This window comes from Chelonia mydas, chromosome 10, assembly GCF_015237465.2.
Source record: "Chelonia mydas isolate rCheMyd1 chromosome 10, rCheMyd1.pri.v2, whole genome shotgun sequence".
Taxonomy (NCBI): domain Eukaryota; kingdom Metazoa; phylum Chordata; order Testudines; family Cheloniidae; genus Chelonia; species Chelonia mydas.
In genome coordinates, this window is record NC_051250.2 from 69741217 (window position 1) to 69759060 (window position 17844).

The window sequence follows — 17844 nt, forward strand, 5'->3', positions numbered from 1 at the left end:
ATGCTGGCTGGTTTTCTTGTCAATCAATAAAAACTTCATTTAAAAAAAAAAGGAAAGAAAGTGGGGGCAGAAACCCAGCCATTAGTGAGCTAGGCTGAGACCCGCAGTACTCACCTGGTTTCCAAGTGGTCATGCTGCAAAAGCTTTTGCAATCTAGCCTAAGTTGAGCCTTCCAGATTCCTTGCTGACTTCTGCCAGTGCTAATCAGAAGCAAGGATAGACCTGAATCACAGAAAGGCCCTCCCTTCTGGCCCCCGGCACCACTGAGCGGCTCCATGGAATCCTTACTCCACCCGCTTGCATGTCCTCTAAGAGGAGTTCGTCTCCTAGGTCCCGTGAGTGTTTGTATAATTCTCCCCATGTCCCCAGCTCGACGCTGGGGCTTGTTGGTCTCTGTGTTCCACATGTGCGAACCATGTCTAGCTCAGAAACTCTTACCCTTCCTTGCCCTTCTGTTGTTTACCACTCACTCAGAGGGGACAAGAAGAGCCTGATTTGCGTTTGTTTGATTCATTTGCCTGTGAAATAAACATGTCACATCATAGGAGGGTGTCAGCAACCCCAGTCTTGTGTCCACGTTTTTCTCCTCACTCAAGCAGCTTAGACAACCCTTTCAGACGTTTTATGTGAGTGGACCGCAATCGAGGAGGAAAAAGAGATGTCTCAAGCTCTTATCTTAGCTGAAGTGTAGCTGCTTCTACTGAGTTGGCTTATTCCCCAGAGAAGGCTCATAGCTAAATGTGTCAACTCAGAGCCTGGCCTTTTGTAAAAGAGAATCTGCTTTTTTCCAAACTGAAACAATATCAAACCATCACCTAGATGTATGCAGGCAGCCTTTGCAGGGTGACAGTACTCGTTTGGCAAATCACTTAGCTGACCCTTTGGTTGTTTGCTTGTGAGCCGCCGACCTCCCTGACCTCTCAGGACTTTATTGACTCAGCTTCCTGCACCATTCTGTCAAGTAGGGCACTCACAACCCTGTGAAGTTCAGCTGGAATCAGCAGAGCCCTCCTGTTCCCATTTGGAAACCTCTACTCTTGGAGATGCGGGTGTGATTCCCAGCTCACGTAGAGATATCTGAGCTAGCTCTGCTTGAGCTAGGGTGCTAAAAACAGCCGAGTAGCTGGGATAGCACAGATGGTGGCTTAGGCTTGCCACCCAGGGAAGTAGCAGGGGTCTAGGTGGGTATGGGCTATGGGAGTACATGCCCATTGGACACCCTGGGTACTTATTTGGGCAGTTAGCCTGTGCTACCCTGGCTACACTGCTAATTTGAGCGTGATAGCTGGAGTAGAACTCGTGCAGGTATCTGTGCAAGCTCAAAATCACACCCCCAAGTCCAAGTGCAGACATAGCCACCATAAGGGGGTGGTCAGAAAGGCACTGCCTCTCCCCGGATTGTGTGCGGCATTGCACAGTTGGCCAGGTGAATTATGCTGGGGTTTTGTGCCTCATTCTGAAGCTTTAGATCAGGGGTGGCTAACCTGTGGCTCCAGAGCCACATGCAGCTCTTCAGAAGTTAATATGCGGCTCCTTGTATAGGCACCGACTCTGGAGCTGGAGCAACAGGTGCCAACTTTCCAGTGTGCCGGGGGGGTGCTCACTGCTCAACCCCTGGCTCTGCCACAGGTCCTGCCCCCACTCCACCCCTTCCCGCCCCCTCCCCTGAGGCTGCCATGCCTTCACTCCTCCCCCTCCAAACCTCCTGCACGCCACAAAACAGCTGATCTGGAGGTGCGGGGAGGGAGGGGGAGACGCTGATCGGCGGGGCTGCCAGTGGGCGGGAGGAGCGGGGGACACGGGGGATCTGATGGGGGGCTGCTGACGTATTATTGTGGCTCTTTGGCAATGTACATTGGTAAATGCTGGCTCCTGCTCAGGCTCAGGCTGGCCACCCCTGCTTTAGATAGTAGCCACTGCTAAAGGCTGAATAAAGGAGTAAATGGACTGATGTTTCTGGCATGGCACAACACAGAATACCTTGGCTGCTGGAGTCCAGTGTTGTTAGGCGTAATGGGAAAAGGCAGGCTATTGGGCTGGATGGACCATTTGAGCAATCTGTAATGGCAGAAGGTGGAATAGCAGACAAGACAGAATTATGGAGTGATCCGTAATTGCAGGTAGTGGGACAGCAGGTTGAATATTGACTAGTTGTGTGATCCCTGATGGCAAGACACCAGATCTAGTAGACCTGCAGGCTGATCCATTAAGGCAGTTCCTGTTACTTGTTCTCCATACTGAAATATTCTTTCATCAGAGAGTCAGATATGAAGTCTCGATATGAGGTCTCTTTAAGAGGAGACTTCCATACAGTTACTGACTCGATGTAGTAAATAGAGTATCTGCGATGGAATGCTTTTCCTGCAGAAATTTCACATCCTTCCTCGTTTCCTTGCTGATCTTTAGGGTGAACCAATGAAAGGAGCTGTACACAAATAGTGCAGCCTGTGATTCTGTGGGTGTCCATTAGCGAGGCATTTGCTCAGTGTTAATGGACCTATTGATTAACAAACAAGCCATTGAGGAAAGCTGCTACCCAATCAGAGTGGTTTGATAGCATTTGGTGTTGTGCTATCCCACCTCCTCCGGGCATCATTCATTCCTGGTGCCCAGGCTGCTGCAGCCAAATCCATATCTGTGCCACTTGAGAAAGGATCCGAACCAGGAGCTTGTCCACATCATTCGCAAACAGCTCTTTGGGGGAGAAAATGGGATCTCATTTAGAAGAGAAAGAGACTGTCGTGTAATGGGCTGGTGATTTGATTGTCATGGGCATTTTTCGGTTGATCCTATTACAGGCGAAGGCAGGGTTTACCAATCGTGTCTTGGGAATGCCTTGCTCGGATGAGGTTAAATGAACTGGTAACATCCGTGGAAGAGCCCCAACAGGCTTTAGAAACACTGTAGTAGTAATGGCTCCTGAAGAAGTCACAGTGCATGGGAACATTCAGTCAGTTCTATAAAAATTTCCAGGCTGCCTGTCTGGGCTCAGTAAAGCTGAGAGAGATGAGGTGGGTGAGGTAATATCTTTTACTGGACCAACTTCTCTTGGTAAAAGAGACAAGCTTTCAATCTCAGCAGGGCTCTCCTTCAGGTCTGGGAAGGGTACTCAGATAAAGCTGTTAGTTCTTTTCCTTCCTACAGAGCTTTAAACTTTGCCCTTTTTGCAGAATTTCCCATAGTGCTTTTGCCAGTTCAGTAGCACTCCCCATAGTAGAAGACTTAGGCCTGGTCTACACAACATGGTAAGGTCGACGTCGACCCAGCTGTGGAATTGTCTTCACTTAAATTTGTCTCCCTTCAACATAAGTGCCTCTTATGCCAATTTAGTAACACCACCACTCCGAGCGGCATAAAGTCACAGCCAACATAATTAGGTCAACACGGTGTCAGTGTAGACATTGCGTTGCTTACATTGACTGTTCCTGGCCTCCAGGAGCTGTCCCATAATGCTCCACGCTGACAATACAATTGATACAAGCGCTCCTGGTGAGGATGCGCACCGCCTACCCAAGGAGCCAAGCATGCACACACAAGCAATTTAATAACTATGGTGGCTGTATGCACACAATTTTGTAGTGTTGACGTGTCAAGAGTTGGGGTTTTGAGCACTGTGTTGATTAACATTGTGTTACGCTGTGGTTCAAATGCTCCCTTGTCTATTGTAAGGTGCACACTGCTGCTAATACCAGCGGAGCTGACCCCATCTTTGGAGACTTTTGCAGAGTTCCCATAATGTAGACAAGGACGTAGCACATTCGGGTATGTCTACATGGCAGTATGGAGTGAGCCTCCCAGCCCGGGTCAACAGACATGGGCTAGCCAGGCTCACACTAGCCCTCTACAAATAGCGGTGCGGACAGTGCTTTGAAGTTGCAGCTCAGTCTGGAGCTTGGCTCTGAAGCCCACCCCTCTTCCCACGGCGTCAGAGCCCTGGATCCAGCCTGAGCCACAGCTTCAAAGCGCTGTCCGCAGAGCTGGGTTTAGAGCCCCGTTGGCCCAAGTCTATTGGCCCAGACTGGGAGCTTCACTCCAAAATGCTGTGTAGACATGCCCTTCAAGGTCTCCCAGTGATCTGGGATCCCTGAGTACAAGCCTAGGCATTGCACTTCCCTGACAGCCCACGGTGGCCCATCCGTGCTGAGCAGCTGTAATAAAGCTGTTGCGGAAACACTGGCGTGACCCAGCAGCACCGAGTGGGTGGAAGGAAAAGAACAGGTTTCTGGGTACGGGTTGTATTTTAGACATAACGATCATGCTTGTAACCAGTTGCTGTGCTTGTGGGAAGTGAAGTTGAAACCTCAGCGCTTTGTGGGGAGCGGAGGGCACTTTGGGCGTCCTTTGGCTGCCAGCGTAAAGAAACCTATTGCCTGGTCTGGTATGCCAGGCATCACTGCTCCTCTGGCTTTGTGCCCACTGCACAAAGAGACCCCAGTGTGTTAACCGTTAGAACCGTCTCTGTTGTTCCAAGTCTGACTTTGTTAGGATCGTCCTTCTTAGGGCTGACGGGAGCCGAAGTGACAAGGCAGCAGAGTGAGAACCATTTGGCGTTTCTCTCCCAACTCTTCTGGGTGCCTTTAATTAGCATGACTGTAGTGCACATGATTACGCCATGTCCTCTAGTTCCCCTGGTTAGAATAAGGATTCCCATAGCTCCTTTTCTAACCACTGCTGGTCATTTAGAAAGACTTCTGTTAAAAGCTGTTGTAGTAAAAGTTCACCTGCAACATGCTCACAGCGACACATGCATTCGCATGTCGCATGCCTCTTCATACCCACTTGATATGCTCACCCACCTCACACCCTCCTGATGGCCTCGCCCTTTCTGTGCCATCCACACACACATCATCCACTTACACAGTCTCACACCGATGCTTTCTGTGTTGCTCAGGCATACAGTCACATGTACAACAAAACTCCTCCCGCCACACTCACTATCACTCCCATACATGTCACATACTTTGTGTCACTTGCTTGTCCCTATCACATGCTTGCACACCCAATGGACTCACACAAACACACCCACCACACATACTCAACCGTTCTGTATCACTCATACCACGCACACTCACTACTCTGAGTAAATGTAGTAGTGGGGGGGGCGGGGTTCTGGACAGTTGTATTTTAGTGAGTTATCCTATCCCAACGCCTGCCCGTACTGACCCCGGGTGAGCGCATCCTCTTCTCTGCTATGGATCGTTCCTCCTCCATGGCGATTGATATTTGAGCGCCACTTGCTTGTGACACAAGTGGAGCAGACGGATACAAAGCCTTGCGCAGAATTACATGGTGTGAAATGAGATCTGGCTGAAGTGCTTTAAACCCATCGTGCATTTATGTGACTTGGAGGGCGGGGGGCAGAGGGAAGTTAGTTTTGGACTCAAAGTAAAACTGGGTCAGGCAAGGGCTGGATTCATGAGGCACAGAGCTGACTGCCAAAAGCTGCAGCGCAAAGATTCACAACCAGGCTACTGACAGGAAGAGTTTGCAGGAAAGGTACCTTTGTCCTCCTCAAAAAAAGAAAACCCCAAATGAGGCAGCCAAATGCTTTCAGCCCACTGAGCATTTCAGCCTCTGGCCCTCATTTTCAACCCCGCACTGATGTGCTGGGCCTTCCCTTGCCACCCTGTGCTGACCATCCCTAGGGTGCAGGGAGGGACGTCTCATGCATCGGTCGCCATCCCTTCTTACTCCCTGCAAAGCAGACTGCCTGGGGCCCCCCAGCCTTTGTCTCCTCTCCACTTTCCTGACTCTCTCTGCCCTGCTAGGGGGAGAAAGAGCCATCCAGCCTTTTATACCTTATACCCACAAACAGGCAGGGCTTTGAGTGCATTCTGCCATGCCACCCTCTGTAGCGTGAGTCATATGACGCCTGCCTCATTCACTTGGGGCTATCGGGAATGCCTAGGATTATTTCTTGGGAGCAGCATGTTCCCAGTACAGGCCTGGGTTCCTGAACACCCTGTGGGGACTGCGGGTGTCTTTCTTTGAGGGGAGTACTGGACATTTTGTACCCTTGTTTGTGCAATAATTTGAGTGTTGTTCAGAGGGCATGCTGCTCTGTGCCACAAAGGTGGGGGACAGAAGCCCTCCCCACTTAACCCTTTGGAAGAAACTTGTTTCTTGTCTGACTGTTGTTTTTCTTCACAAGGAAACTTTTTGAGAACGAGATAGTGGGGAATTGGCAGGGGTAGCGAATCCATGGTAGATTCCTTCTTTTACAAAGTGATCTGCAGAGTGGAAGAGCTGGAGATGTGCTCTGTGAAGGGTAATAACGCTTGTCCGCGTAACTGCCTAATGGCTTAAAAATAACAAACTCCTATTACACTAGCCCCTCTGCTCTTCTGCATTCTCCTGCCCGCAGCAATTTCTGTTCCTATTTAGAACCACTCTGTAGAGACAAACACCAGGTTCCCTGCTGAGCTCCCTGGTGCTCTTCACTCTTAAAGCACCAGTTTCCATCATTGTTTTTAAAGCTCCAGAACATTGGCTCCAGGACTCTCAGGCTGGTATTGCTGCTTGGATTCCTTGAGAACAGTTGTGTCCTTTCCAGGCTACAGGAGGCAATGCTGGAGCAGATGTATGGAGGAAAGGACTTAAACCAATGAGAGACTATCTTGGGCTTCAGTCTCTCTTCTACTCCTTCCTTGTCCATCTGGGAATCTGGATGGAGGCCTTAGGGATAGAGACATGAGAGGTCCCACGTATCCTGGGCTGCAGAGATGGGGGATTTTTCTCTCCAGCACATATATCTCCTTTGCCTGTGTGCTGTCGTCCCCCTACTGATTTGTCTGCAGTAAACTCAGCTACTGAAGGGTTGGGGATCTGGGAGTGGGTCAGCAAATTGTTGGTGCTTCCTAGTTCAGTGCCACCTGCAAACATGTATCTTCCTTTGTGTCTCGTATTATGCCATGCCAGCCACTTCTGTCATTAGTCCAAAGGGGGCAGGCTGAGCTTTGCACTCACCGATAGTAACTTGTGAGAGTGTTATCTAGTAGTCAGGGCAAGGGAATGGGAGTCAGGACTCTTGGTTATGTTCCATCTCTCTCACTGACTCTCTCTGCTATCTTGGACAGGTCACGTCCCTTCTTTGTGCCTCAGTTTCCCCATCGGCATAATGGTTAAAACAGCTCCTGCCTTCCAGAGGAATGGTGAGGCTTAGCAAGCTAAAGTTTGTAAAGCCCTTTGAGACTGAAGAGAAATGTATCATGTGATAGCTGTTATCCTAACTGGGGGGTTTCCTTTATAGGTTGTCTCTTTGACTTCCTAGTCTATGGCACTGGTAGATCAGCCACTCCATGATTTGTATTAAACACCAATTAAATAACCTGTTTAGTTAAAAACAGCCAACCAGGATTCCTTCCCAATGGGCTCTAATTCCTAGGCAGATTGGTTTATGATTCCAACAACTCAGTGTAAACAATTTCCACTTGAAGCAGTTGGAGAACTGAGTCAGTGTAAGAATAGCACCAACACCACGGACCGACCTGCTAGGCAAACCGGGGATTGCTGCAGAAGAGCTGAGAAGCTCTTTTGAAAAGATGCCCGGTTCTCAAGTCAGTAGCAGTCTAGGGGCAGATGTAAAGATGGCAAAAGAATATATTTAAAAATCAAATGTGTGACAATAATGTATTATGCTGCAATATAGTATCTCTCAGACAGGGTCCCTAATACTTTGGGGAGTGTAAGAGCAGAGGGGAGAGAAGCTGAGACAGAGCAATGTCAAAAAGAAATGGAGAGTCAGTTAGGTGGAAAGATACTAGAGATGGTTCCTTCTGTCAACTGGAGCTGCGGAGGAGAAGGCTTTTACAGAAAGTAGTGATACAACTGTGGGAAGAGACAGGGATGGGGAGAGTAGAGAGAGACGAAGCTCATGATATCAGCTGGAGCAAATCCATAGAGTGTTTTAAAATCAATTCCTGAGTTCAGGGTTATTTGTTTTTCATCACTAATATATCCAATGAGCGGTTTGCTGCACACCTTGCATTGCTTTGGTTGTTTGGACAGGCAGGATATGCTGCCCTGTGTACTTCACAGATCAAGAGCCTTTCTCCTGAACGTTACAAGTCTGACCCTATCTGACTGAAAGAAGACTGAAACACTAAACTTTGTGCATCGTGGGTGAAACCGGTGGGTACCCAGTCCTCCCCCCTCCAAGCAATCCCACATACACTGACTTCAGTCTAATGAAAACAAATCTGGGGACAGGGAGGCCTAACTGATCTGGCTGAGTTCCATCATGCACTGGGTCTCTGAGTAGCTTTAAATAGCTGCATCACAGTGCATTCGGGGGGGGAGGGGGGAAATCTGGCTCTAATCTTTGATGACATGGGAGTGTCAGGAGCAAAACACAGAGCACCTGCATATGCTGTAGCAACCTTGACATGGTTGTAACAGAGCTCAAAGTGGTCTTTTTATTTCTGTCACTCACTTTCTCTCAAATTCATGCTTTTTTCCATCCTGGTAAACACTTTCCCTTTCTGCTTCAGGGGCTTTTCTTAAGGAGAGGGGGAGTGATGGGGAAATCTTGGATCTCTGCCTTTTAGGCTATCCGGCTACAGCATTTAGTATCTTGGAACCACTCCATCCACAAAGGAGTTCCAGAGAAAACAAACTTGTGATCCCAGCTAATATGGAAATGTCTCAGATAAATGGGGGCAACAGCAGAAATATTCTGGATACGGGAATTCTTCTGAGCAAAGGTTTAATGAGTCTGACACAGAGTCTTAAAGATACTGTGGACACCAAATGGAAAGCTGTGAACACTGCTTTCTTCACAAAGACTCCTGCGTAGTTGTTGGGTATTTTCAGTATTTCTCTTCCCCTGTGTTTTAAGAATGAGAAAAATCTGTATGAAAACAGGATCTTTGTGCTTTATCTGCTTCTGCTCTTTATTCCACACATCTCCAACCGAGGTCATGATCCTCTGATTGTGACATCACAGTTGGTTCCTGTGGAGATGCCAGAGATGCCACAAATGGAGGGTTATAACTTCAGCTGGCGCCTAAGCCGGAGAGGTGTTAGGCAATTTCAGCTCTTCTTGAGGTAAGTGGGAGTTGTTTGTTCAGGCAGCTCTCCTCGAGCCCAGGGAGAATAAACAGCAGTAAAAGGTGAAGCTGCTGCTCATGGACAGAGATCCTGTTTCCATGCAAATGTTCCCCAAGAGTCAAGCCCCAGGGACAAGGGGAACTGACTGAGGCAGTGAAAAGTGATGCTGCCTTTCCAATAGGGATGTTCACTAGCTCCCAGGACCCATTCTGAAGCTATTAAATGGGGTTGGTTCCACTCTAACGCTGACTTGATATTAGACCGCCCCAGTGAAGCTGTTCTGGGGGCCTAATTCTTCTCTGTCACACTGGTGTAAATCAGTAATAACTCCCTTGAAGTTGGGGAGTTTGTAACACGGGTGAAGATGAGAGGAGAATCAGGCCCCGTGGCGTTAGCTTGGAGTGCAGAGAAGGCAGCATGGCTCCTGTCTTGCGGGAGAAGGGAAAGCAGCACCTTGGTTCACTTTCTGTTGATCCGCCATGGCTGGAATTGTAGTTGCTGGTCCCCTGAAAGTGGGGGGGGCTCCTGAAGGAGCCCTCGCCTCTAAAACATAGCCCTGGGGCTGAATGTCTCCCAGAGAGTTCACAAGTTCCAGGTCACGATGAACTTCATGGGGCTTTCCCCCGTCAGGATGTACAAGCGACTCTCCTAAGCCTGAACACACAGACTGTCGTGAACTATCTTCCACTGGCTCCGGCACATCGACTAGACTGGATGGCACCAAACAGCACTCCCATCTCTTGTCTTCTCGGATGTCATTCCGAGGAGCACTCCTCCTACGGAGAGCTATAAAAGATACCCGGACCCTGGATTGTCTCATTGTTCTTGCCTATGTTACAGGTTCTAATGTAACATGAGAAGGGCAGGAGTGGGAACACTATCAAGTAGTTTAGGCCTTAAATATGAGTTAGGTTAGCGCAGTTACAATTTGCTGGAGATTCTCCTCCCGATTCTAAATAGCTGTTGTTAATTTGGCACTACCTCTCTTTCCCGAGAAAGAAACACAAAGTCACCCTGTCAATGCTGCACATACCGTAGCCTATGCTGCTGCAGTGAAAACAGCTTCCACCCACCCAGCAGGTGGAGGTTAACTTGCAAACAGTTCCCACAACTGTGTCTGAACTGCTAGTGCCCTGGCTGACTATGTGCCCTTTTCTATATAATTACCTGGGGCTACCCGCCCTTTGCGGCACCACCTTCCATTCCTCATGTGACCTGGGGCACTCCAGCGTTTGAAAAGCCCCAGGCTGGATTGCACTTTAAAATGTTGGCAGAGCGAGAGGCAGACAGTTAGTGTACTACAGGGACCCAACCGGGAGGAGGCTGGGCTCTGGGTTCCCTTTTAAAGTAGCAAAAGGTGCTGGAAGCTGTTAAAGGCCAGAGCAGAAACTAGGGAGAGTCAAAGAGGATAAGAAGGTAAATGGCTAGGTCAAGAGGAAGGGTGATTACGTATCCCTGGGACAGACGCCCTCAACCCAACTCTCCTTTCAGCAGCCACCCCCTCCCAGATTGCTTAGGACAAGTGCTCCATCCAATCCTGCCCTCCCCAAGATGTTAGACCGCCTTGCATCTAGTAATGTGTAAGCCAGATCTGAGCCCCTTTCCTCCCTCACCAGCAGCCAAAACTCTCTATGCATTTGCTCCAGTACAATCACATGACCATTAAGAAGGGTGGTTTATTATTAAACTGCTCTCCATAGACCAGTGATGGGCAAAGGGGTGAGGAACAATCACCCTCATCCTGAAGTGTTGTCTGTTCTTAGAGTCCGATTTTCCACAAGGCTTTGAAATGCCTGGCTGGTCACTAGTTACCAATATATTGGAGTGTTTTCCTCCCATTTTCCAGCTGGTACTGTACCGAGTGAGAACTTCACAAGAAGAACTGTTTCAAGATTTCCCCAGCCTGCTCCAAAAGCAGGAGGTGCCAGAAATCCTCTTTTCATGAGATTTCCAAGCCAGTTTTGCAGGAGCTAATGGTTCGGCCAGTAAAGCTGATGCTTATCCCATCTCTGAATCTTTTGAGATTCACCCATTCCAACCCTAGACATCACTGAGGACATCATCCATCTAACATATGACAACAAAGAAGAAAACCTAGCAAAAGCCATCTTAGTTTCTGATCCATATGAAACAGAACAGGGTAGAGGACTGCAGAGTGGGAGAGGAATAGTTGAAAAAGAGCAAAATCTGCCAGGAAAGGAATATAGTTTTGCAACTTCTCTGAGGATTTTACAAACAAGAGAGAGTAAAAGGCAACAATTAAACGCCATAAAAGAGTACTGGACAGTATCTCATTTTTTGCCAGATCATTTGTAGGTCTGCTTAATACCCTAAACCTTGGGAAACATGGACTTCCACCCCAGCACACCCCACATTGTCTCCCAGTAAGAGGCACATGCCACCTATCAGACCCAAATTGGCTCCCATCCCATGCAGACCCAGCATTCTTGCTCTTTTATTTATCGTCCATGGAGACCTTTGAAGCCTCCAGCTGTGCTGGCAGATCTTACCACTGATGGATGCTAATTGAATGAAGCCCTAGGACTTTCCAACTCCTGGCCTGGCTGATTTTTCATGTGTCTCTTGCTTGAGGGTCTTGGTACCTAGCAGGCTTTGGGTCTGCTGCACACACTGGTTTTGCAATAAAATAAAGCAGAGACCAGAACTCTGCAGAGACACTTGCTTTTGTTGAAAGTTGACTCCTCCAGCCATCCGCCAGTGAATTTAAAGTGCAGTTATACTCTGAAAAGTGACTGGGTAAAAATGCCATTCCGGGATGCCATGTTTATTGTCTGCCAATGACTCTCATAATAAGCGTGCTCAGTTTACACATTCCTTTCTAACTGTCAGCCAAGCTGGGATCTTTCTCACCAGGAATGAAGATTCTGCTGCTGGAACTTGGTTAACAGTTTTGGTTATGATAATTGAATCTAGCTCACTGTCCCAAAGACATGTCGATTCTGCAAGGCCAACAGCAATAACAGATAGTTAAAAATTATTTTTGTCTGCAAAGCCAGCAGATCTGACTGCTACATGCATGCAGGGATCCGATGAGGAAGAAGGGGCCAGTTTTATAAAGGTGCTTTTCAGGGTAGAACTGCATTTTACAATTAAAAGAGATGATTTTTTGCTGTCTGGCTTGGATTCAGGGTTTAGTGAGCACAGACCATCTGTTCCTGTCCCTTTCGTGTCTTATCTAGTAGAGGTCACCCTGCATGTTGCAATCAAAGGGATAGGTTCTCCTCTGCACACTGGCTGCTCTGGTAGTAGCAGCCCCAAACCTGGCTTCAGCAGTTAGTTTGAGGATTCCCTGCCCAGGGGAATCCTTGAGTTGTGTAGAGCGGCTAGAGCAGCACTTGCACCTTTCAGGTGGGGCAAAGGTATCCCAGTGATTCCCAGCTGCTGGAACTGTTCAGGAGTAGCTGGTATAGATATATGAGCCTGAGGCAGCATTAATGGTCATTATTGACCAGACTGGCAGCCTGATGGACCTAGGATTAGGAAGGCACCAAAGATGGCCTATAAGCTACTTTTGCACCCTCTTTTGCCCAAGCTTCATTGACAGCAACTCAGCGGTAGCTCAGGAACTACCTACCTCCGACGACATCGACCATCCTCGCTCCTGCCCATCTCATTCCATTGTGGCTGCCTCCGTGTTACAGGAATATCATCAATGGGAGTCCACAGAAAGAATTGAAAAATTGGCTTGGCTAGATGACAGTGGAAGGGCAGACACGGGAATTCTTTGCAAGTACCTGCAGGTGTAAGCACCAAAGAGGGAGGTACATGGGGCTAGACATCAGAGGGGTACAACTAAGCAAAGCAAAGTTTAGGATGACCATTGGAAAAGTGTCCTAACAGTGACCCAGAACGTGCCCGCCCACCCTTGTTCAGATTCACAGGAGAGGGCTCTGGGACAGGAAATCACCAGGTTTCACCCATGGAGATTCCCCCACATTGTTCCATCAGGAACAGATGAGGTTAGCTCCGCCTAGCGCCTGGAATAGGCCAAACCTGGTGATGGTGGCTCCATTGGAGTCACAGTAGTAGGGACCTTCGGAGGCTGAGCCTGCCCAGGGAGGAAGCACTGTGCAGAAATGACAATCCCAGGCTGCTGGTTTTGCCTGGTAGACGCCTTGGGACTGAAGGAGGGATGAAGTAGGCGTTCCCTGTCCCACACTCTCTTCCTTCTGACCTGACCAGGGCAGACCCTAGACCCACAGATTACCCTTCCAGGCGGGAAGGAGGCAATCCACGTACAAGTGATCCCCTCAGAGTATAGCCCTTGAGACTGAGGGGACAGGCTGGGCAATAAAATCAATGAGGCTGTGAAAGGTTGTCAGAGGAATAGTAGCGGGAGCTCTTGTGCTTTAGCTTTTCGAAGCTAGACTGGGGACACCGCAGCAGGGAGATTCCCCTCCCCCCACCCCACTTCCCCCCACAGGAGATGGACTAGGTGTGAACTAATAGGCCTATGCCATCTCTAACTAATGTGAATCTGTTGGGAAAATAGTTCACAGAGCACTTAGAATCATAGAATCATAGAATATCAGAGTTGGAAGGGACCTCAGGAGGTCATCTAGTCCAACCCCCTGCTCAAAGCAGGACCAATCCCCAACTAAATCATCCCAGCCAGGGCTTTGTCAAGCCTGACCTTAAAAACCCCAAAGGAAGGAGATTCCACCACCTCCCTCCTTGTTCTGTCGCACCACCCCTCTTCCCTGTCACAATCATGTACCTCCTGAAGCCTCTGTCTTTCCCTTATGGACTGAGATAGCCAGCTAGGCCCGGCAAAGAGAGGGCAGTTTGACTTTAATTTAACTACAGCCGTTTGCTGGTTATTCATTTGATTCTTTTAAAATAATTATGTGTGTGTCGGTATCTCTCTCTTTTTTTCTAGTTTTGCTCTTTTTTGTTTTTTCGTTTACTTTATTTTGCTTTTTTCTTTTTTCTGTTTTTTGTTTTTCTTTTAGGTTTCAGAGAAATTATGTTGAATCCAATAAGCCTCCCTGGACATTCCAAACCTCTTAACCAAGGCATTTATGTTGAGGATGTCAGTGTTTATTTCAGCAAAGGACGTCATGGCTTTTAAAAACTCCTTAAAGGTCCCTGTTTTGATGCCAAGTTTATAGGCTGTGTCCTCAGAGCGGTGGGAAGCAGTGAGCGTGCTCTGTACGGATCAAGGCCTTCTCCTAGTAGGACTCTGCAGCCCCGTCGGTACACACGTTAAAGCCAACCGAAACATGTGGTTGTCTGTCACCAGATATCAGGGTTGTTCTTTTCCTCCAATAGTCGCTGTGTTTGTTAGATGTTCCTGCAAGGCCCCACAGCCACAATGAGAGCAAATAAAGAAAATTTAAAGCCCAATTTAAAGGAGTCATCCTAATGACACAGTAAATAATTGCACTTTTGCTTGAAACAACCAAACTGATACTGTTTGTCACGTCCTCCTTGCTTGGAATTCTCCTTGTAAGCTTGTGTCTTCACAACACCCAGCGAATGTCGCCATCACCTTTTCTTGTAGCAACACCATGGGAGGTCTCCCAGGGCGAGCGGAGATGTGGGATCCTGGAAGACACTAATGCAGAGCGAAGACTCTTGGTAAGAACAAAGGAAGCCCTCTGCTCCCAGTTTTTGCACAGAAAATGATGTTGAAAGTGAAGATGGGCAGGAATAAAAATCTTACTTCTCTGACAGGAGAGAATGTGGTTATTTTTGACATACAACTGTCCTAGGAGGCTTTTCTCGTTTGTGTGTGTTAGAACAGCTCTTTGGCGCTGACCATATCATTGTTGTGCTTTGGTCTCTCCCTACTGCTGGAATGATGAGCTTTATCTGAGGCGGTTCCTGGACTTCCCACGTGGATGGAACGTCAGTGGTGTAGGAGGGTTGGTGACCTTGCCAGGACTAGGGCAGTAAGCCAAGTGAAAAAGCATATCAGACACATGCTGGCCCCAGTCAGTGAACCCATGGGCCTTTTTCCCTCCCCTCCTTCCTCACTGAGGTAGAGATGTAGTGTAATCCAGTCATGTACACAGAACGATCAGCTCAAGGCAGACAAACTGAAGGGGATGAAAAATAAACATTCTGTTGCTTCTTCGGTGGCATAAACAGAAATATTGATCCTGTTCTCTGGTCAATATTTGTATGTTCTTTTTCTCTTGCCTTACTCCATCCTCAGCCTCTCAGATGGAAAAATAAAACCTTTGATCCTACCCTCATGAGAAGACGACTGCCTTAACGGCAACTCACAATCTGGACTGGCCTGGGATGGGTCTCTCCTTGGATACTCTGGAGAGAGTGTGTATGGGAAAGGAAGATGTGCTCACAGACACCACTGAAAACTTATAAACATGAGGCAGGTTTTCAAGGAGGAGGATCCAGGTTTGGTCAGATCCCTTTCTGGCAGGAGTTGCAAACTGTGAGCTCCCTCACCAGTCAGTTAACTTGCTTGCCTCCCTCCATGGCCTGAGACGATGTTTATCATCACCGGCCCTAATAGGTTGCTGCCATTGGGAAGCGAGAAGGTTCCCCCTCAGCCAGCATTGAGCAGAAGTGTAAGAACGGGATGTTCCATTGTCATCCTGCCCTTCACAAGTGTCACGTGTGGAACATTCCTGGAGATTGCAGGAATGTTCTCGAACTCCACACAGGGATGCTCCACTGAACATTCCATTCTCTTGCTTCTTTTACTGGTTCTCATGCATAAAAATGTGAAGTATAATAGAAGAGAAATGGTGGCAGTTTGTTTTAAATTGATGCATACACATGAAGGGGCAGCTGCATTAGAATTGGGAGAATTCAGTGCGGATCACATAAGGACCCACAACCAAAACTTGAACTGAAGGGTAATATCCCATGAAATTTCCAGCCCAAATTGGAGCAAGAGAGGCGGGAAAAGTACGAGGAGATGACCTGTTGCTTTCATTATTTCCACCTCGATTTTGAAGATTCAGAGAGTTAGGAGACGCTTCACAAAAGCAGCTAACAGCTGGGTGCTTGTCCAAACTGAACTCCCCGTATTCTGAAATTCGCCCATCCCATTTGGGGATGTCTTGTTCAGGATGAACTGCTCAGCCTCGTAGTCCTCTCCCCTTGCACTGCTCAGGGGATTCTGCTCTCAACTGTATGTGTCAGACTTAGAGATATGTGGCCTGACCCAGAGCTTTGTCTCCAAACGCCCTGTTGGAGGACTGTAGAATTTTGCAGCTCAGGCCCATCTCTGCTCAGAAGTTGTCCCCCCGACCGTACGGAAAAATTTAAAACAGTTCTCCCCACTGTGATTGATGTCTCAGTTATTTAAACACCAACTAAAAGTCTCTGGTTCCTCACTGCTGAAAATGACAGCCGGTCGCAGTCATTTGCATTTGGTGGCTTTAAGTAGCAAATCTAAGGATTTTTTTTTTAATTATTGTAAATCATTACCTCATTTCCTGTCAGTGAGAGTCCTCCATCCCCGAGCATTCTTATCTTGCCATAACTATCATCTTGTGCTATGGAAATGGGACAGTCCCTTTTTCACGGAGACTATAGGGGTGTTCAATGTCTAGTTTCTTAATAAACACTTTATTTTCTAACGAAACACCTGCATCAGGTCTGTTCTTTGAAGACAAAATAAAGAAAAGGTGAAACTGACGCCTCCCATACTTTACTGCTTAATTATGCGTTCTGGGTACAGGTTTTTGGTTGGGAGGGGAATTTGCTGTTCTGGTGCGAAAAGTGCTCAGCTCTGATTTTTGGCTCTGTCACCCATGTTGGTTGGGAGGCCGGTCTTCTCATAGAACTGCGGCTCTGCTGACTACGTGTCTGAATAGCTAGTGATTTCCAGCCACCCATCAGCAGTTATCTCCAATGACCTCCCTCTCTGGGACACAGCGGGCCAACAGGCAATTTAAGGGCTTACAAAGACAGGCTCCTTTGCTGGAGGACGGAGGAACGAGTGGTGGCGCTTAGCTCATCGTTTTATCTGGGTCTCTGAAGCTTGCCTCAGCTCTACATGTGCATGTGCCAGAGCAGATGTCCCAACAAGGATCCTGCATCCGGAAGAGCTATCCTGTTAAGCTGACAGCTGCGAATGGCGTGTAGAGTGGGGATGAAGGTAACTTTGTTTTACTCAGCCTTTTCCCCATCTTTGTCTAAGACAAATGTCTCAGCTGCCCAAGGGCTTGAGTTGAGACTCTCCATGATCTGTCAGGCTTGGTAAATGGGAGAGATGGTGACAGCTGTGCCTATGAGGCTGTCAGTGGGAGTTGTCATTTTCATAACGCTCTCACCGCCACCACACCAACCTGTCCGTGTCCATGTGTGCGTATGCGAAAGGAGGGGAGGAGCTCCAGAACGGTGCTGGATGGGAGATATTGGAACTGACAGCAGTGGGATGTTGCAGGCGCGGTTTCACTGTAACTCTCCTGAAAAGGCCCGAGGAAGTTCTGATGGTCTCACACTGGCCCCCAGTGAGCAAAATAAGGTTCCATGGTCTGGCATCAGTCTGCCTCTCTCATGCCCTGAGCTGACTTTCAAACACACGCATTGCACGGGTGCCATGAGCAGGTTTCTGCCTGTGCTTCTAATTACAGTATCTCTATGCCTGGTGAATGGGTGCTGGGTTTGACAGCAAAAAGGTCTTGTTGAGCCCAGGGTGCCCTTCAGGCTCTCTCCCACTCCAGGTCCCGTGCCAGTGTATCAAGAGAGGAGGGAATATGCTCCTCTGGGGGGAGTGGGCATGATTCACAACCTCAAACAGAGGCTGACCAACTCAATGCTGCACTGGGTGCCATACCCCCAACTTCCCCCAGG

The 17844-nt window shown here is 48.3% G+C and overlaps 1 protein-coding gene across 5 annotated transcripts in view; it reads left to right on the forward strand.

The window, feature by feature from the left end:
* The window catches only part of NTRK3 (neurotrophic receptor tyrosine kinase 3), a 325185-nt gene that overhangs the window by 214164 nt on the left and 93177 nt on the right, over positions 1-17844 (forward strand). Inside the window, exon 14 of one of the 5 annotated variants that reach the window (XM_027822791.3) lies at positions 14022-14742. The exons of the other annotated variants lie outside the window; for them this stretch is intronic. Coding sequence (XP_027678592.1) covers positions 14022-14140 — 119 coding nt within the window. The 3' untranslated portion in view covers positions 14141-14742. Of the gene's footprint in view, positions 1-14021; positions 14743-17844 lie in introns of those variants that run through there. 5 annotated transcript variants of the gene reach the window in all.